This window comes from Triticum dicoccoides, chromosome 5A, assembly GCF_002162155.2.
Source record: "Triticum dicoccoides isolate Atlit2015 ecotype Zavitan chromosome 5A, WEW_v2.0, whole genome shotgun sequence".
In the NCBI taxonomy this organism is placed as follows: domain Eukaryota; kingdom Viridiplantae; phylum Streptophyta; class Magnoliopsida; order Poales; family Poaceae; genus Triticum; species Triticum dicoccoides.
In genome coordinates this window covers 632,767,530-632,787,756 of record NC_041388.1, presented here as the reverse complement: position 1 = coordinate 632,787,756, position 20,227 = coordinate 632,767,530, and the positions used below count along the sequence as shown (strand labels likewise).

The following is a 20,227-nucleotide window of genomic DNA, read 5'->3' as shown; positions in this document are numbered from 1 at the left end:
CCCAAACCCAAACCTAACCGTGGTTACCATCCCAGCTGACCCAAACCTCTCTACCATGGTTACTTTACCAAAGCAAACCAGGTGCGGACAGCCGCACAGTTTGCAGAAAAGCCCCTCGCGCCGCAGCGCATTCCCGAGGACGCCCCCCCGCGCGCGCGTTCTGATCCGCGCACCCGAAGCGAACCCAGATATTTCTCCTCTGTACGACGGCATTTTACACGCCGGTCCTGACGGAATCGCGTAATTCGGGCCACATCCCCCTCCCTCTCCCACGTACGGACCACGCCATGCGCTCACCACCCCGCTGGGCTAGGGTTTCGCCCACTCGCTCACCACCCCGCTCCGCCTATAAAAGCCGCCTCGTCCGCGCCGATCCTCCCACCAACTCACCGCCGTCCTCATCCACTCGCTCCTTTCTTCCTCTCCAATCCACCGCCGCCGCCACCCTAGCCTAGCCCTCCCACCACCACCACCGCTCTCCCTCTCTCCCGCCATGGCCTACCGCGTAGGCGGAGGCCGGGGAGGCCGCGGCGACCAGCAGTACGGCGGAGGCCGGGGCGGTGCGCCGGCTGGAGGAGGCCGCGGGGGCGGCCGCGGCCCCACGGGCTTCGTATGGCCGCCTCCGGGCGCTCCGTCGGCGCCGCGTCCCGCCGCGCCGGCGCAGTACGCGCCGGCCGTCGCCATCTACCACAACCCCAACGCCACGTGGCCGCACCAGGGCGCCTACCAGCACGGCGTCGTCGTCCGCAACCCCGCCCCGGCACCCTACGTCACCGTCCGCGCGCCTTCGCCCCCGGTCACCATCCGCGCGCCCTCGCCCACGCCGGCTACCATCCGCGCTCCTGCTCCGACGCCCTCGCCGGCCGCGGCCCCGTTCCAGCCGACCCGCGTCTCCGCCCCCGCTCCCGCTCCGCCGACCCCCGCCGCCATCGCCAAGGAGCTGGAGCAGAAGCTCTTCGTCACGGAGACCGCGCTGGCGCCGCCCGCCGCCGCGGCCGCGGCGGCGGTCGCGGCGACGCAGGTGGGGCAGCCCGAGGCGGAGAAGGCGCCCGATGTGGACTTGGCGCCGGTGTCCAAGAAGGGGCTCGCCCACCCCGCGCGGCCCGGAGCCGGCACGGTGGGCAAGAAGGTGATGATCCGCGCCAACCACTTCCTCGTCAACGTCGCCGACAACAACCTCTTCCACTACGATGTGAGCTGAACCCCTTCCTCCTCCCTACGTACCATCTCCGTTCACGTACTAGCTAGTTCTTGTTCAGATCTGGCGTTCCATGCATGTTGTCGTATCGTACGTCGTTTTTACGTTGTCCGCGCTAGCTTGCTCGTAGATCTACCAGTATACGATTGTGATGCTGCAGTTTTCTCCCGCTCTGCTTTCGTTTTTCTCCATGCGACGTGCGTCTCCGACCTCTCCATACATTTTGGGCAAAGCAGGAGGCCTGTTGGTGTTGTTGCCCTTGCCACCTTTGTTTGTGATTCCTCTGGCTCTGCCCTGCCTGCATGCATGAGGTCCCGCGGCAGCTTTTGGTTTTGTCTTTGGTTCAAAGCATGCAACGCCGAGGCCGTGCTCGGATCTCCTGTGTCGCGCACCTCGAGCGCAATTCCGTGGCTCTCTGTGTTTGCATCTAGTCCGTCAACTTTCTTTTTTGGGGGAGATTCTTTTCCCCCTCTCGGTCCAGCCTTGGACGTTTCCTCTTTGTGTATGTATGTGGGTGGAACAACAGTGGTAGATCTGTTTTTTTTTCGCTGAATGGTCGACACGTACGGGGATTTAAATATTAGTACTGTTTTTGACGTGAGGTTTAATATTATTGTTTTTCAGCCTTTTACAGTGAGCTCTATTTTGCTTTAAAATCTCATTCTCTGCTCCTACATGTATATGCGTACCTCCTTTGTTGCCAAACTATTTTATATTCCAAATGCAAAAAAACTACTTTATATTCGTCTAGTACATTTATATATGGTAAATTGGCGACGAATTATTTTGCTACTCCTCGTAACAAGTACCCCTACAGTATCTGGTATACAGTCCGTAGTTCCTTTCCCTTTTTTAAGTACATATATACAGTTCGATGCAAAAAAAAAGTACATATATACAGTACGCAGGTCCTTTTTTTTACTAGACGCAGTACGCAGGTCAGGTCCTTTTTTCTATACTATACACACGGTACACAGGTCCGCTTATTGTATTCTGTACCGCATGATTGCACCAAGATTCGTGCCCTCGCACCCACCCCCACCATGCCGTCGCAGCCTCCCACTCAACCCCTCCTCACCCGGACGGAGCGCCGCCGCCCCTTCTCCGCCTCCGGCCTGCTCGCCCGCGGCCCGTCAGGAACCCTAGCATGGCCGTGCCAGAAAATTACTCTACTGTGCTGTGCCCCCTTGAGTATTGGGAGTTCGATTTGGGATCCAGACTTCTTCCCCCACTTGATTGACTCTATACTACAGGGCTTCTTCCGTTTCAACTGGATTTTTTTCTGGTCTCTGTAAGTCGAAATGGAGGCCGGCACATGGTATGTCTTGCCGTTTGCCTGCTACATTTCCAGTCCTGCGATGCCACTAGCAGCTAATTTCGTTTATTGCCTAATTTTGGTTTACTGGTTTCTTAAGATCCGCTAGTTTTTCTTTTCCCTCACAGATTGAATGAAGTATAGCATAAGTACTGAGAATTAAAATATTTCATTTGATTTTTTTTAAATTCATTGGACACTAATCAGAGGGCTAATCGTCTCTATTCTGTGTACTGAATGTAGAACAGAGTCTCTCTTGTTTGTGCATACATACTGATGTTGAAATGTGTTGCTGTAGGTCTCCATTAACCCGGAGTCAAAATCAAGGGCTGTGAACAGGGAGGTACTCAGTGAGCTAATCAAGTTGCACGGCAAGACATCCCTTGGGGGCAAATTGCCTGCCTACGATGGAAGAAAGAGTCTTTACACTGCAGGCTCACTCCCTTTTGAGTCTGAGGAGTTTTCTGTTACACTGGTTGATCCCGAAAAGAAAGACAAAGAAAAGTATGATTGGATTCTTTACCTTCAATCTTGTCCAACTTGATTACCCATTGTATTTGTTTTTTAGCTACTGACTTGTTCCCTCTTCATTTGCAGGGCTGAAAGGGAGTACAAGATCACCATTCGGATTGCTGGGAGGACAGACCTGTACCACCTCCAGCAGTTCCTCAAAGGAAGACAGAGGGATATGCCTCAAGAAACCATCCAAGTTCTTGATGTTGTCCTCAGGGAGTCACCATCCTGGAAGTATGACATCCACTTTCCAGCAGTTTATTGCCATCAGTTTTTCTTGATCATACTAACTAGTTCTCTAGAGCCCTAACACTATTGCACTTTTTTCATTGCAGCTATGTCACAGTGTCCAGATCCTTCTTCTCCACCACCTTTGGTCACAGAGGAGACATTGGTGAAGGATTAGAGTGCTGGAGAGGTTACTACCAGAGCTTACGTCCAACCCAGATGGGGCTGTCACTCAATATAGGTACTCCCCTCCCCTCCCCTGTCTGTTACTGTTACTGTTTTCCGATTGCAGTGTGTCCTAGCCTTGTTTATCTGATGATCTGCACTTCATTTTTCAGACATATCTGCGACATCCTTCTTCAAGCCTGTGACCGTGGTCCAGTTTGTGCTAGAGTTCCTCAACTTACGTGATGCCTCGCGCCCTCTGACAGACAGGGACCGTGTTAAGGTACTATTCGTCTATGCTAAGCTAGTTTTAGAATTCATGTTATGTACATTGCACCATGTTATTGGCTGGAAATAGTTGACTAATCTCATCGTATGCACTATATATGCAGATAAAGAAAGCACTCCGTGGGGTGCGTGTCGAAACAAACCACCAGGAAGACCAAATCCGAAGATACAAGATAACAGGGATTACTCCTGTTCCCATGAGCCAGCTCATGTAAATAACTTCCCTCAAATGCTATAATATTTTCCATTATGTATTTTCTCTTTATGTTCTGGTCCAACTAATCAGGGTTGCTGGAATATTAAAAAGATGTGTAGTTGTATAGATTTTTGGCTTATTGCATCTTCATTGATGTTGGTGTGTCAGGAACTGGTTAGGGGATTAATTTTGTTTACAACATTCTTCCTGTGGCATATGCTTTTGATTTCTGCAGCATAGCAAGATCTGTTTGTGCCAAATTGTTTCCTGTTCACAGTTTTCCTTAGGAATGTCTAGACCACAGTTAACTTTTTAGCATCTATCCATGATTGTTATTCCCTTTCTAATAGCACTCTACTCATGTTGTTTTGTTTGTTGTTAGATTTCCTGTTGATGAGAGAGGAACAAGAATGTCAGTTGTTCAGTACTTCATGCAAAGATACAAATACAATCTGCAGTATACTTCTTGGCCCTGCTTGCAGTCTGGAAGTGATGCTCGGCCTGTGTATCTGCCTATGGAGGTATTGTGTCCATGCCTGCTTCGTCATATTTGAATTATGCATTGTTTGCTCATGGTTCTCTACAAATTGATTGTAGGCGTGCAAGATTGTTGAAGGGCAAAGGTACTCTAAGAAACTGAATGACAAGCAGGTCACCAACATACTTAGAGCTACCTGTCAACGTCCCCAGCAGAGGGAGCAAAGCATTCGTGAGGTATGTACCTGTTGTCAACTGCATTCTGGAAATACCTGCCCATGTCTTCTCGCATGTGGTAGTTCATTCCAATCTGTTCGAACTCATGTAGTTAGGAATGTCCTTTTCAAGGCATATTTGTCATGTTTGCCTGTAATGTGTAGTCTTTCTCATGACACTCTTTTTCACACTGTAGATGGTTCTGCACAACAAGTATGCTGAGGACAAGTTTGCTCAGGAGTTCGGGATCAATGTCTGCAGTGACCTGGTCTCTGTTCCAGCCCGTGTGCTGCCTCCCCCCATGGTAAGAATGCTGTATTTCCCTCCTTTCTCTGAGCTGCTTCACTAGAAGGATTTGTAGTAATTACATCCTTCATATGTGTTTCAGTTGAGATATCATGATTCTGGAAAGGAGAAAACTTGTGCGCCAAGTGTTGGACAGTGGAACATGATTAACAAGGTATTTCCCTGTTCATTGTCTTCACTCCCAATTTTACTATGCATTACTTTTTCTTGGAACTAAATACATGGAGAACCTGTTGTGCTTCTTCTTTGTTTGTTGTTAATGTCTTGGACAGGTCATTATTTTGTACTGTATGTAGCAACTCAAATTATTTTGCTTGATTGCATTTTATTGATCATGTAGTTTTCACACTAGTTACTTAAATTGAGAAACAGTTGAGCTTGTCTGTGACTTTGCTCGTCATTTTGTATGTAGTATATCGATGATGGTACAAATGATAGGTCTCATTTGAGTTTTTTTACTGCAGAAAATGATCAATGGAGGAATCATAGACAACTGGGCCTGTGTGAGTTTTTCACGCATGCGTCCTGAGGAGGTATACAGGTTCTGTTGTGATCTGATTCAGATGTGCAATATGACTGGAATGGTAAAAGGCTTGCATTTCTTTCCTGTTTCTCAGGCATTTATTATTTATGTGTGTATGGTATAGCTGACTGACTTGTGTTTTCCAACCCTGTAGTCTGTCAATCCAAGGCCACTTGTAGACAACCGATCAGCTAGCCCCAACCACATCGAGAATGCCTTGAGGGATGTATACAGGAGGACCACCGAAATGCTTGGAAAACAGGGAAGCGAAAAACAGCTACAACTGTTAATTGTAATCCTACCTGAAGTCAGTGGTTCTTATGGTATGCATATGGCTCCTCTGGTTAATCCCCTTCCACCTTCTCTTGGATTTCTGTAGATTTATGTGTGTGCCACATTTAATTTTGCAGGGAAAATCAAGAAGGTTTGTGAGACTGACCTTGGGATCGTGTCTCAGTGTTGCCTGCCAAGGCATGCTGCCAGACCGAACAAGCAATATTTGGAGAATGTTGCACTCAAAATCAATGTGAAGGTAACATAACCACCTGGTCTATGTTTTACGTTCAGTTTCCATGGAATGTTGATTCGTTGTCTACTTCGGTTTTTGTTGAATGTGATAATTCTGTGTCTTGACTAGGTCGGAGGACGCAACACAGTTCTGGAGAGAGCTTTTGTGCGAAATGGCATACCGTTTGTGTCCGAAGTCCCAACAATCATCTTTGGTGCTGATGTTACACACCCCCCACCTGGAGAGGACTCTGCATCATCAATTGCTGCGGTTAGTTCTTCCCCGTAGCTAACAGTTTGTCAACTCGTTATTTGTTTCTATCTGATTTTATCTTTCAAATGGAATTATCATCTTGATGCACATACCTGTTGAGTACAAATAGGCTTACCCGTTTCTTATATTGGATTGATGTAGGTGGTGGCATCAATGGACTGGCCAGAGATCACCAAGTACAGAGGTCTTGTCTCTGCCCAACCACACAGGCAGGAGATAATCGAAGACCTCTTCAGTGTCACCAAAGATCCGCAGAGGGGTAATGTCAATGGTGGCATGATCAGGTGAGTTTTGTGATTAGTCAGAGACGATTGCTAGCAATTGCCCTGTGGATCAACTGCGAACCTGACATAATTTTCTCTACAGGGAGTTGCTGATTGCCTTCCGCAGGAAGACAGGCCGGAGGCCCGAGAGGATACTCTTCTACAGGTGCGTGCACAAATTCATGATACTCTTTTCATCCTGTCCATTCAATGGAACTGCCTGACCGATCATTCTCATGTACAGGGATGGCGTAAGTGAAGGCCAATTCAGCCATGTTCTGCTTCATGAAATGGACGCAATCAGGAAGGTAAGCCTGCAGCATATGATTACGTGCAAATATCTGTTTTGTCTACCTCTTCTGATGTTATCCTTGGCTTTTCTCATTCTGATGATTCCTAATTTTGCTGTTGCAAGGCCTGCGCCTCGTTAGAGGAGGGGTATATGCCCCCAGTCACCTTTGTGGTTGTCCAGAAAAGGCATCACACCAGGCTATTCCCTGAGGTTCATGGGAGGCGTGATATGACCGACAAGAGTGGAAACATACTTCCAGGTTAGCAAATACACTGGTATTTCAATGTCACTGATTTACACCTATCTGCTACTTGTTGAAACATTGCTGACTGTGATTGGGTGCATTTCTGTTTCTGTTGTCCTGCAGGAACTGTGGTTGACCTCATGATTTGCCACCCTACGGAGTTTGATTTCTACTTGTGCAGCCATGCTGGCATTCAGGTAGACACTTTGTCCACATGTCCATTTGTTCCTATGCAGCTTATCTTCAGTGCTTGCATACTGAGTGTGTTTGCAAAATGCTCCTCAGGGAACTAGCAGGCCAACACACTACCATGTTCTTTATGATGAGAATCACTTCACAGCCGATGCGCTTCAGTCACTGACCAACAATCTCTGCTACACGTAATCCTCTCTCTTCCGCTCTCTCTTAATCTCTCTGTTGTGTTATGACTCTGATGATGGTTTAATTATGATCCATATGCAGCTATGCTCGTTGCACTCGTGCGGTCTCTGTTGGTGAGTTCCCTTTTTCAGTTTTCTGCCTTGATTTGCTTCAACTTTCATCTGTACTTTTTCTCTCCAAGTAGAGCATTCTTCTGTGGGCATTAATACTAGTAGCCTAGGGGCATCATCTGCCTTATGCCTCTGCTATTAAATTATTATGTTTTGCTTATCCTGATAGTCCTAGCAGCTGTAGACTTGTACTGTATTTGGCATTAGTATTACCTTGTACCCGCCTGTGTGTGCCTTCTCTGATGCAAGTTAGCAATCCAACCACACTGGTTTCTTTAACTCCTTAATGGATCTGTGCTTGAGGGCCTTTGGTCTAAAACTCTAAATAAGCATGTACTCCTGACAAAATGAACCTGAGTTTATAGATGAATACACCGAGTAGTTTTCATTCCTTTGCTAGTTTATTGATGAATAGACTGAGTAGTTTGCATTCCTCTGCTAGTTTATTGATGAACACACTGAGTAGTTTCATTCCTTTGTTCTGTGTCATCTATATATGTTTACATTGAAGTGAACCCTCTGCTAGTTTATTGATGAACACACTGAGTAGTTTCCATTCCTTCGTTCTGTGTCATCTATGTTTACACAGCATCTTTCCCCCTTGCTGTTTTAAGACTTGGTAACCTAGCTGTTGTTCTATTTATACAACCTGTGGCATCTACTTCCAGAAGAAGCTAACTTGGCTGAACTTGCTATGCAGTCCCACCGGCGTACTACGCCCATCTTGCCGCATTCCGTGCGCGCTACTACGTGGAAGGGGACAGCTCGGACGGCGGATCGACCCCCGGAAGCAGCGGTCAGGCGGCGATTGCGCGTGAGGGCCCTGTGGAGGTGCGCCAGCTCCCAAAGATCAAGGACAACGTCAAGGACGTCATGTTCTACTGCTGAGCTCCTGTGGAGCTGTTCCTTGTGCGCCCTGCCCTACCCTACCCTACCCTGAGTTGTGTGTGAGAGAAGCCTGAGATGGCGATGACCCTGTTTTGCCGTGGAGCCTGTTGCTCGTAGTTATCTTGTTCAGTTCGTAGTAGCCAGGAGGATATCTATGACTGTATTTGTTACCTTCAACTCTACTTGAGACCTATCCTATGCAAGTGGTTTAAGTTAACAAGTGGTTTTGCTAGTTGCCATATTGTTCTGTGCTATTCTTATCTTTGGGTTCTTTAAGTTTGATTCTTCTTATCTTTGTGGCTGGGATCTGGTGAACTATTTTGGTTCTGGATTTTGGGTTTGTAACAGGTGCAAGTCAGAGGAGCAACTTGTTTGAGTTTCTCTTGGCTTGCACTTGGGCTTGTCCAGAATCCAAAACCAAGCTGGTTTCCACAGCCGAATTGGCCTTTGAACAATTGATCTTTGATTTCACTACTGCAGAAGAGTTTCCAGAGTCATCTGCATAGTCTTGTTCCATTTGGAATTTTTAACACTAGATTTCTCAAAGAGAGTTTGCTTCCAAGGACAACTTTTTACAAGTGCCAGTCTGCATCTTCTTTTGCCCAATGAAAGAAGGCAGGATTTTTAGTTACCACTGTGCCAACTTTTCACAAGTGCCAACCTATCATAGTTAGTATGAATTTCATGGAGTTTGTGGTTACAAGACACTGGCTGTGTGTCCTTCTAAACTTGTTCCTATTGAGGCTGTTTGAGTTGCTCAGCTTGAAGTTTCACATCCAAATTGGTCAGCCAGGAATTGGCGTTTGCATAATACATCTTTGGTCTTATTGCACAGAAGTCTTGTAGACAGAGTTCCATGTTGTGTCGTCATAGACAAGTTCTGATAGCACAAGTTCCATGTTGCTTCGAAGGAGTAAAACTTCTCAAAAGCATCAGACTGCACCTTTCTTTTTCCTATGAATGAACTTCAAAAGGCAAGATTTTACTCCCAACAATGAATTACACACTCCCTCTGTTCACAAATATAAATTGTTTTGGAAATTTCAATATGGGCTCCATAGACTGAAATCATGTCTGTATACATCCGATTCTGAAAATAGTTAGAAAATCTTATACTTTTTGAACGGAGGGAGTAGTTAGTAGGCATACAACCGATCGCAAAAGCCTAACCGCTGTGTCACAAGATTCACAGCACACTTTGCTGTGTGCCATTCTAAACTTGTTCCTTTCTGGAAGCTTCAGGCTCTACTTTTGCATCAAGGGTGAATGAAATCTCTGTCAAAAAGCAAAAAGGTTCACAACACAGATAAGATACAAAGATGACAAGCTTCACAACACAGATATAAGCTACAAAAATGAAGTGGTTTACCACTTTATTTTTCTCATCCACTTTGAACATGTATACCTGGCTAACAGCCTGAAATTTGTGCGAGCCTATGTTTTTTCTTCTAACAATAATTAGCTCAAACTACACATAATATATCTGTCTCTTTTGTTGATTTCAAAAATATCCATCCCGCATGAAGGGCATAAGAATGCATAGCATACATATACAGATGCTTTGAATTTGTGCTACACCGTTATCTCCATTGAAATCAAGGTAGCAAGTGCCACAAAAACTTGATACAAACTATCCAATTGTTTGGTATGTTCATATTTTGGTACAGGAACTAATTCGAGCATGCTGACTCGGATGACTTCTGTGATGCGGGAGCTAGCCTGTAAGAACACACTATAAGCGAGAAACAGAGAACCAACTTCTAATAGCCCAATCAATGGTCCAGTTCTTTCTGCTGTGTGGGTATCTATCGCCTGTAGCGGTATCGCTTGAAGTTGAAATACAGATGAAGAATCCCACGCTCAAATGTGCACTTGAAGCCCTTCTTGTGTGAGTACTCCCACTCCTTGTTCACGATGCGGAAAGACTGCCAAGGAAAACCAGAGTAGGTAAGTGGATCTTCCATGGAAACTGCGACAGCAAAACTGAAAAGGTGAGGCAAAAGGCTTACAATATCCTCGTATGGAGGGCCAGCATGAAACCTTATATGGCATGTCTCCCCAGCGCTTCCATCTTTCTCTATAGTATATATTGGTGCTTTTGATTTATCCACAAGATCAGGGTAAAATATGTTGAACTTGTAGCCCTGGACGATTTTAGGAGGCGGGTTGTCGTGATCATAATGAGTTTGATTGTATTTGTTCCACTCATATCCAGTATGCACACGATTGAAGTACTTTGGTTTCCTTGGTCGGTACTTGTCATGCCACCAGTAAACCTGTGAGCACATTAAGCAAGTATGTGAGAATCCAGCTGAGAGCTTGAGAGAGAATGGAGGTTCACTAGCAATAGCTTGATGCGTCAAACTTGCTAGAATTTTCTAGCATGTAAAAGCATATTATCATCCAAATTGCTAAGTAGATGATATCAAATATAGCTTCAGAATAATATAAATATCCAACTCAAAAAAGTAATATTAATATATACACAACTTCAAATTCAATGAAATTTGCAATCCTTGGTTCCTGACTACAAGTGAATCCAGCATATCAGCATAATGCTGGAAATTACGGGTATGCATATAGTGATATATGTTTAGGAAGAATAATGATATGGTAGCACTCCTACATTCCTCAGATAATAAAGAAGACTGTAGTATTCTTTGTGTCCAGAAGGTAAATGAGTCTAACCTGTGAATCCAGGTTCACTTCAGCACCTGAACCAAACACAGCGTCCCCTTCCTCCATTGCTCCCATCGCTTTCATTGCCTTCAGCTCCAACTCATCTGGTTTTTTTGCCTTAGCTGTCATGACCTCCTTAACTTTCCTTTGATGCTCGGTAACTACAGCTTCACGTTGCCGATCCTGGAGAATATTTCAAAGGACAGAGCACATGTGTGAGACTGGCCAGCCAACCTCATTTCAAATTTGTAATGAACACATGAAATGTACCTACTCATGCAACAAATTGAGAGAGAAAAAAGCCCCCCTCCCCAGGGAAAGAAAATCGTTTTAAGTGTTCCAAAATAACCTTAGAACTAGGTTTTAGCTGGTTTCTCTTATTAACCGCTCAAAAATTTCTACTTAATGAAGAGGCAGAGCTCCAGCTGGTTGCTAAAAGAAGTCTGTGGTCCTAGGATGCATTAGCATTACCATCAGAAGTTACCCATAAATGAAACTAAGCTTTTTTCAGGGTAAACATGCATGAAGGCCTAGAACTGCTCGAAAGATTATCCTAAGATCTTGGTGGAATGTTGCCCTATCGCAACTTTACAATTATTTCTATCATAGGCTGTTGATTTAACTTGCTAGTGGCACAACAAGGTGTACTCAATTGCTATCGAGTAGTATATAATAATCTAATTAATAACAAGATAGTTTTGACTGCATACATAACCATTACTATACGGGCCAGCATTCTATTACTGTAAAAAGCACAATGCTACTGAGAGTGACTCTGTACCAGTTCTGCCTTGTCCTCATCAGGATCAATTGCATCTTCATCTTCATTGCCATGCATTAGCTCAGGCGAGAAGGAGCCATCTTCCTCATCCAAATGGCTCTCTGTTGCTTCAGCTATATGTTCTATAGGTTCTGGTGAATATCGTTTATCATCTGCACATGGAGAAGGTATCAGAAAGACAGACAACCATAGTTATCTAAAAGAAAGGGGCTGTTAACTGATGATAAGTAAATTTAAACCTTCTTCCTCGTCGTGCATCACATCCTCCTCTTTAGTGTCTAATTCTTCATCAGCTTCTACAGCCTGTTCAGGAGCGCCAGCATTCTCTAGACGATGCAGATGCTTACGTAAGAGAGAAGCATGGATTTCCCTCAGGCAAGCCTGTGATACAAATAAGAAATAAGCCACTCTTTTATATGAGAGGTAACGTTGATCAACTGTATGTTCAGATAGTTAGAGAACGCAGCTCCACATGACGAACCAGACTGCAAATCATGTGGCTTCGAAGATAATGTTACAGAAACAAGGTCAGATTAAGGTAGTTGTGCACCATTATGCTTGTGTTGTACAAATAAAACAAAGAATCTATAATGGTATAACCAGAAACCACATTTGCTTTGGTCAAATTAAGAGCTATTATCACAAAAACTGCGAACTACAAACATGACATACCTTTGCTTTGTATATATGAAGGCGTTTCAAAATGGCCTCCCAGTATTCAACAACTTTTGCAGTTCCAGAGCGCATCTGGGACTCAATTTGATTTTGCATCTCTTCTAGCTCTGTGGAAGTCTTACCCTCCAAGAGATTTTTTACATCCCCCTCAATACTTGCATGCAAGCCTCTCTCTTCAACCTCACGGGGTGGTTCCTCACCACGGACCCTAGCCCGGTCCACGGCATCTCTTTTCCGAGCCTCGCCTAGCTCCCAATCACACACTACCATGAGTGCCTGATGAGTTCCAAATTAAATTGTGTCAACACATATAAACATTATCGATAAACATACAGCCATGAAACGAAATAAACTTAATATTAGCGAGATTTCTTGCCATATTACAAACTCACTCTCAAGTTTGGTTTCGTTTCAGTGAGAAATTAAGGGTTAGATTGTATATACCAAAGCTAAAGAACATGTCCTGACATACCATACGAAAATAGAAAATGACAGAACAAAATACCAAATACTGTCAGCTGAGGCTGCCAACTACTATTTAGCTCATTCAGCAGTAATACGGTGTGTATCATTGGAATAGATGACTCAGGATTGCTATGGGACGAACAATATTCAGGAAGGTGTGCAAAGACATTAGACATGTACCTCCCAGTACTTGACATTTACTTGGCTTTCCCTGTCCAGATCGAGATGCATCTTAATGTCATCATGTAACTCTTCCATCTCCTTCACTGTTAATCCCTGCAATTTAGCAAATTACATATGCTTCAGTAATTGTCGAAGAAAGATGGATCCCCTTAAAATGTGGGCTTGTTCTATGAAGGTAGTGGGGCCACATGGCACAGCTATGTTTTAATACATTGAAAGAACTATAAACAGGGAGATCCATTTTCTCTCGTTTTGCACACTAATTGCTGATGGATTGTTACTTGCCAGTGCAATGGCTTAATGCAGACGCAAGCTTGAACTTGTGCAACAATTTGTTCAATACTTGGTGACCAATGAGATCTCAAATCTGTCAAGTTTGGAATTGATTGTACTGCACTTGCATGCCAGCATGTCTGGCCTTCAATTTAATATAATACTCATGGCTGGCAGACAATTTTGTGAGTGAAAATAAAGAGAAACAAGATATGTATGAATGGATTTTAGTTTTAGAGCTTGATAAGATACCTATGAATCCCATAGATGGGAATAAACCAATACTTCTATGATGGAGAAATTCAAGAGAAGAAGATTACTTAATTAAGTTTAGTACTGCATATTCTCCTAGGGAGCATACAACGTGGAAACATGAACGCTCATAAAGAAAAAATAACAATCTCATTTGTCAAAAACATAACAAAAACTTACAAAAGCCTAAGCCCTAATGAGCAGAAAAACAACAAAAAGTGTTGGTGTAGTTTCAGTGGAACAAGGACTTACTCCCCCGTTGCCGAATAAATTTCAGAAAAAAAACATACTGCAAACTAACGGCACACAGAATGGATGGAGTGATATAACTTAAATGTTAATCATTATAAGAAAATCAATTCACTGGTAAATACACGGAGTAGTGAGAATTTGGCAGCCCAGAGGACTGAACCATCACTGTAAGTATACATTATTCTATTGTCAAGGCTGAATAGGTCTGAAAAAATGATGTGCTTGAGTGCAGCACTTAAAATGTAGAACGAATAATGAAACTTATTTTGAGGTTTCTTTTAAGTGCAAGCATACAGCAACCCTTTGGTGAATGGTATCAAACAAGGATGAAGAATAGGTATATACCTTGAACACCAAGTAGGGCTCATTTAACTCAACATCAAATTCGTCCGCAAAGTTAAGATTCTTCAGGAGAACATCAATAGGCTTTGTACGTCCCTCCCGTAACCTGATCTCAGACCTAAATTTGCTTTGATCAAAATGAAACTGCATTCCAACATACAAAACTGTTTAATAATGGACACATGTTAGTTCAACAAAAGTTATATCCTATTTTCAGGATGTGAAGTACGAACCTCTTCCTCTTTCTTCTCCCAATCTTGAAACTCAGCACGTGCTCTTTCTCTGGCTAACAATGCCTACAAAATACAAAGTAGGTATTTAGTTGCACAAGCAATATTACTTGAAACCAGATATGACTTATGAAAATCAGGGATGTATACTGACCATTTCCTCCTCATGCTGTGCTTTTTCAATTGCTCTTTCCTCCCTTCTTTTCTTAACCTTCTCTATTTCAGCCTAAATTTAAAGTGCAAGAAAAGGTATTAGGCACCAGAACAAAAACAGAGAGTCATAGACTTTAACCTTTCTTAAAAAAAACAGACGGGAGGATATATATTTGTGGTAGCCATCAAACAAAAAAACTTGTACAATGCATAAGACCAATGGCCCCTTTTTGCAGGGAACAGATCAACACATATGATGTTCACGAATGTGTGGAGGCACATGTTTACAATTAATATGCTTTATTTTTTTGAGAGGGTGTTTGCAGTTATACTCATGTTTAGAACATGATCTGGTGAATACTTCAGCAGGTAATGCTTTATCTTCTATATCTAAATAGCTAGCCCCCACTAACTATTTCTCTCAACATGCAAGCATGCCACATCATTGCACAACATGCATGAGAAAAGGCCCACCCCCACTATCATATGTCTCTCAACATGCAAGCATGCCACTTCATCATGACATGCATGAAAAAAAGACTTATCTCAACATGTAACATACATGAGGGTTTTCATTCTATTATGCTATATACATTTAATAAACATTTTACAACTATATAGTAATCAAGCACAATAAATTATACTATGTATTTTTATTGTTAGCTTTTTATATTATTACTTCAAATATTCATGTTTCATACAACGAGTCACATTGAAATATGTTGCAAAATATTCCCGCAACAACGTGCGGGGTATCATCTAGTTTAATATAATAACAGGCACTTCCACCACCACCAAGTCAGAATGAACAGTGGGTATTCCTATTTCTTCAGAAGATGATAAGAACATAATGCTAATCTGGTGAGCAATCACAAGGCAAAGGTTGTTCATCTGGAAATAAAATAATCACAAATCTAAAATCTAGACTTTGTTAATTGCATGAAGATTCATTCTCATGTTCAGGAAATATAGCAGTGATACTTATATAGGCTTCAAAGTTCAAATTCGTACTATAAGAAATAGTGCTAGTCAAATTTACAGTTTATAAGAGTACCATTCTTTCCCTCTGCCTTTTCTTTTCAGCTTTGACAGAGATGTCCACCCTCTGCCCTTCAGTTACAGCGCGATCAATCTTCTTTCGCCAAACAAAGCTGCAACGATATAAGGTTCAGTTTTGAGAGTCCTTCTTTAGGTATGTCATACTAAAACAACTATCCAGAGAAACCTTAAGAGTAGCATGTAACAGTTTGGGATATCGAACAATCTATGATCTGCAATGCAGTCAATATTTTGTTGTACTCACCAATAGAACTGAACATAAAAAATAAAAATATCACTCAAATTATGTTTTCAGTGGTCTAAAAACTGTGTGCAAAAAAACTACACCAGAACATAACACCGGGCATAATAATAGCTGAAAACCAAAAAATCTTATACAGCAGTTAGACTATAACCTGCAACCAAATTTACTGGCAAATTAACATGAACAAAATTAATCACAGGGTGCATCCTAAATTGTATGAGTAAGTTTGGACAAATAACATTAACCATGTGAATTGTCAATTTGTATGGTAAATTCCGAAACGGGTCTTCTGAGGACACAAATGTATAAAATACAGTTCTAATGAAGTTCACATTGCTGTAATTGCAATCATAGACAATCTTAAAGAGTGGACCCTATTGAATCAATATACAGTCACAACCCCATCAGAAGATGCATATCGCAAACTGAGGAAATAAACTTGATCTACTTAGTTAGTACTTCAAGAGAATTGTTCATGGCAGCATCGCTGATAATACACACAAGTTGATGCATCACTAAACTAAGTACACAATTCGTCATGAATTTGTAGAATATGAAACCTAATTAATCACGGCATCTATTCTAACCCTGAGCTATGAGCTGCATCCAGCAAACTTATGAATTTCACAACTGACAAATAACACCTATGCCAAGTACAAGTGATTCTGCAGAAGCATTAAAAAGATAAACCACCTTGGCACCTTCCATAAATACAATTAATCCAGCTTAGGTAGATGCTACTCGAATTTGGAAAATCTGATTGGAGTGCACTAGCCAAGAACATTTTGTTATTTCCTACAGCATATGCATGTCTTGAGGTCATATGTGTTAATCGAGCTTGTTTATTACTACTTGTTTACTTATCAAGAACAAGCCATCAAAAATTTCACACTGTCAATGCGCAGAAGCCAGAAGCCCAAACTTTAAACGGTTATAACAGATTCAGAGCAATAGGCACACCGATCCAGTAGAGGTATCTCGGTTCTAGGGCATCAAAGGAATAGTATCCTAGCAGCAGCAAACAGGTGCCAACCCAAGTTTCTACTGGTAAAGCAAGCATCACCAATGCAATGTGTGATGTTATCGAAAGAAGGGGGCGAATGCGCATACTTCTCTGTGAGGTTGGGATCGCCAAAAGGGTTGGAATCGTTGGAGTAGCCCGATACCGCGTTGGCCTTCATCTTCTTGGCCACCTTCTCGGCCTGCAGAACCAGCACCATCAACAAACAAGTCAGCAACGGAAACCCTAGGGGCGGGGCAGGAGGCCAGCCGGGCGGAAACCCCCACCTTCTTCTGCGCCTTCTTGGACATGTACTCCAGGATCTGCTCCTCGGTGACGCCCCCGCGCTTGGCGCTCCCGCTCCGCCTCCTCCGGCGGTCCCCGGAGTCGGAGCCGGAGCCGGACGCCTGCGAATCGCTCGCGCCGCTGGAGGAGGAGGAGGACGGGGCAGCCTTGCGGCGGCTCCTGCGGCGGTGGCGGCTCCGGCCCCGGCGGGGCGAGCCGCCGGAGTCGGAGTCCGAGTCCGAGTCGGACGGCGACCGCCGCCGCCGCCGCCGCGACGAGCTCCGGCTGCCCTCGGCGTCGCGCTCCTTCCTAGGCATGTCGGCTACGGGGGGGAAAGGCGGCTGGTCGTGGAGATTTTGGCGTGCCGATGGAGCCGAGCCGATTAACTGAACAAGTTAGGGCTGGCGGTATCTAGGCCGCACATCATACGGTGGCGCGCATCGTGATACACATCATCGACGACAAACAATACTCTGAAACGGAGAAGAAAATTAGCAAGTCAGTACGAAAAACATGCCGACTTTGCGTTAATGTAAAAAAAAACATGCCGACTTTGCGAGTTTTTTTTCGTTTGACATCATTGTGATTTTGTGAGAGTTCCTCCAATATAGTAACGTCGAAAATTAAAATGTTGAATGTATAGCGCTTTCATGTGCTCGTGTGTCTTTTTTCACCCTCTTGACCGGTGTAAGTAAAAAAGATAACCTACATACAATCAAAGCACATTGAAATATGTGGTAATTCATTCCCGTGTCATCTAGGTTTTTATAGAAACAGAAACCTTGGTCTAGCAGTGGACCCGCTGGTCGGGAGGAAGCGATGGGGTGGTTGTCATCCCTGCGTGTCCTACTCTAGTTAGCGTTATTGTTGGCATGGGCCTATTTCTCACGCACCTCGTCTCCAAAGCCCTCTACCCGCACCCTATGCCTCAACTTCAACCTCCGCCACCTTATAATCTATCTGCCTCCCAAGTCGCCTCCACAGTATGATGTCAGGGTTCAAGGTATGCCACAGGGGAGAGGAAGAGGAGGAGTCGCTACGAAGGAGAAGGCGAAGGTGATGCCAAGGGATTCTAGTCGTGCACCATGTTGGAGCTCCTCAACGAGATCAAGGAGGACGACGAGGCGAATGGGGGAAAATGAGGATGTGGCGGCATTGGGTAGTGTGAAGGTTTGTGGAGATTGTTGGGGAATGTTGCATGGGAAACAAAAAAAATTCTACACTCACCGAGATCCAATCTAGGGGATGACCATCTACAAGAGGAGAGATTGGATCTACATAACCATGTAGATCGCTAAGCGGAAGCGTTAAGAAACACGGTTGATGTAGTCGAACATCTTCGCGATCCAATCATGATTCGTCTCACGAACTCTCGATCTAGTGTCGAACAGACGGCACCTCCGCGTTCAACACACATACGGCTTGATGACGCCTTCACCTTCTCGATCCAGCAAGCGATGGTGAAGTTGTAGCTCGAGTCCTCCGGCAGCACGACGGTGTGATGGCGGTTGGAAAGGGATCATTGTGACGAGAGATTCTCCAACCACTATGTTTGCATATTTTTTTTGCAGCTCGCATGGAGGGGATCAAGCATTCCTTTGTTTTCTTGTGCATTAAGCCTTCGGGAAGGAACCACAATTTATCTTGTGCAGTTCAAGACTCGCTGGCTGGTCCAACTATAATGCAATGCAACTCAACAGATAGCTTCCTGGACACCCATAGTCTTTGTTGTTAAGGATGTTATTACTGTAATCAGGCACTATGTACGACTATATAGGAATGACTTTTTATCTTCTTTCTTTGCTCATAGATTTGAATAGCACATTTATCAAGTGGTCTTACTTACAGTTCGGTATAATATGAGATACAAGACGAGGTCGTTCAAAAAAGTGCTTTCACGTAATAGTAACAGTATGGAGGTAAGGAGGAGTTGTTTGTTGGAATCCACAGTGGATTGCATGTTATTTGCTATTAGCCAAAGCTTAGGCAATTTTGTTGAGATTGTTTCTCTTCTTTTATCCTTTATTAGTTCTCAGGGCACCTGGTTCTTTTGTCTAGCTCTATATCCACTCAACTTTGATGTATTTTTTAGTGTTGAAATTCTAACATGCAGGGTTCTTGAATGGTTGACTGCAGGGGTACTGTCCTACATGTTCTCTTATGCAACATTGTACAATTGGCCTAGCTAAATGAGTGTACGCTAAATTTCACATTTTTTTGTAGTTTCATCTGCTGGGATTTTTAAGGTAGTATAAGTTTTTGGTATTTTGTACATAAAATGTTGTTTTCTTCCTGATGTACACACTTTAGTCTTCGTGTTGTTGATGCAAGTAAACAGTTCACATTTTTTATTGATCCACCATATTGTTTCTCTCTTTGTTTTATACTTGCCCATATGGTTATGTACTAGAGCATGACGCGCGCTTTGCCGCGCCTATTCTTTGGTCGTGGGTTAAGTCCCCTATGTTTATTTTGTATGCGGTCTATTTCAATTGGTTGGCTTGTTGTGTGTAATTGTCATTTATTTGTGCTATATATCAGTGACAATCATGTTTAAATATTTTTATAGAAGTATCCATCTAACTAAATTAATGAACAATTGTTGTGTGAGCTTCGTTCAATATCCCCGAGTTTAATTTCTTGCTCAATGTTTATTAGACGCGGAATATTAGAAAAATGAAAGAACAGAATGGTAATTCTAATCATAGCTACACTCTGGTTGGATGCAAGAGAGTAAATTGCTAGCTTTGCATGTTTCCTATCTACTGCTTGCTTTCAATGTAAGCAAGCTCGACCTCATCAGCGGCGGAGTACGTGCCAAGCCAGAAGTCGTGTCCCTCGTTGTAGAACTCCATGTCGAAGTTGCCGGACGGCTTCGCCCGCACGCCGAAGCCCCCGTCTTGCCTTCAAGATCTTCTTCGACGGCATAACTTGGGGAGGGGGGGCTGCGCGACGGTCAAATCTGGTCGG

The 20,227-nt window shown here is 43.8% G+C and overlaps 2 protein-coding genes across 2 annotated transcripts; one reads left to right on the top strand and one right to left on the bottom strand.

Annotated features, from left to right (window-relative positions):
- The first annotated feature begins 403 nt into the window (after nucleotides 1-403).
- Nucleotides 404-8,638, top strand: LOC119303606 (protein argonaute MEL1-like). The gene is made up of 22 exons (XM_037580737.1): nucleotides 404-1,192; nucleotides 2,812-3,017; nucleotides 3,111-3,260; nucleotides 3,362-3,495; nucleotides 3,593-3,702; nucleotides 3,812-3,918; nucleotides 4,286-4,424; nucleotides 4,501-4,617; nucleotides 4,793-4,900; nucleotides 4,985-5,056; nucleotides 5,367-5,486; nucleotides 5,580-5,748; nucleotides 5,836-5,957; nucleotides 6,063-6,203; nucleotides 6,348-6,490; nucleotides 6,573-6,635; nucleotides 6,714-6,777; nucleotides 6,885-7,020; nucleotides 7,129-7,202; nucleotides 7,291-7,385; nucleotides 7,468-7,499; nucleotides 8,197-8,638. The coding sequence occupies exons 1-22, from the start codon at nucleotides 494-496 to the stop codon at nucleotides 8,382-8,384; spliced, it is 3,189 nt and encodes a 1,062-aa protein (XP_037436634.1). The 5' UTR covers nucleotides 404-493; the 3' UTR covers nucleotides 8,385-8,638.
- A 1,215-nt stretch (nucleotides 8,639-9,853) lies between these two features.
- On the bottom strand, nucleotides 9,854-17,599 carry LOC119303605 (cactin-like). Its single transcript, XM_037580736.1, has 13 exons — nucleotides 17,260-17,599; nucleotides 17,083-17,174; nucleotides 15,724-15,820; nucleotides 14,671-14,742; nucleotides 14,520-14,582; nucleotides 14,290-14,430; nucleotides 13,165-13,260; nucleotides 12,517-12,795; nucleotides 12,084-12,225; nucleotides 11,845-11,996; nucleotides 11,073-11,246; nucleotides 10,394-10,660; nucleotides 9,854-10,309 (listed from the first exon to the last, which is right to left on the bottom strand). The coding sequence occupies exons 1-13, from the start codon at nucleotides 17,572-17,574 to the stop codon at nucleotides 10,190-10,192; spliced, it is 2,010 nt and encodes a 669-aa protein (XP_037436633.1). The 5' UTR covers nucleotides 17,575-17,599; the 3' UTR covers nucleotides 9,854-10,189.
- Between the last annotated feature and the right edge of the window lie 2,628 nt (nucleotides 17,600-20,227).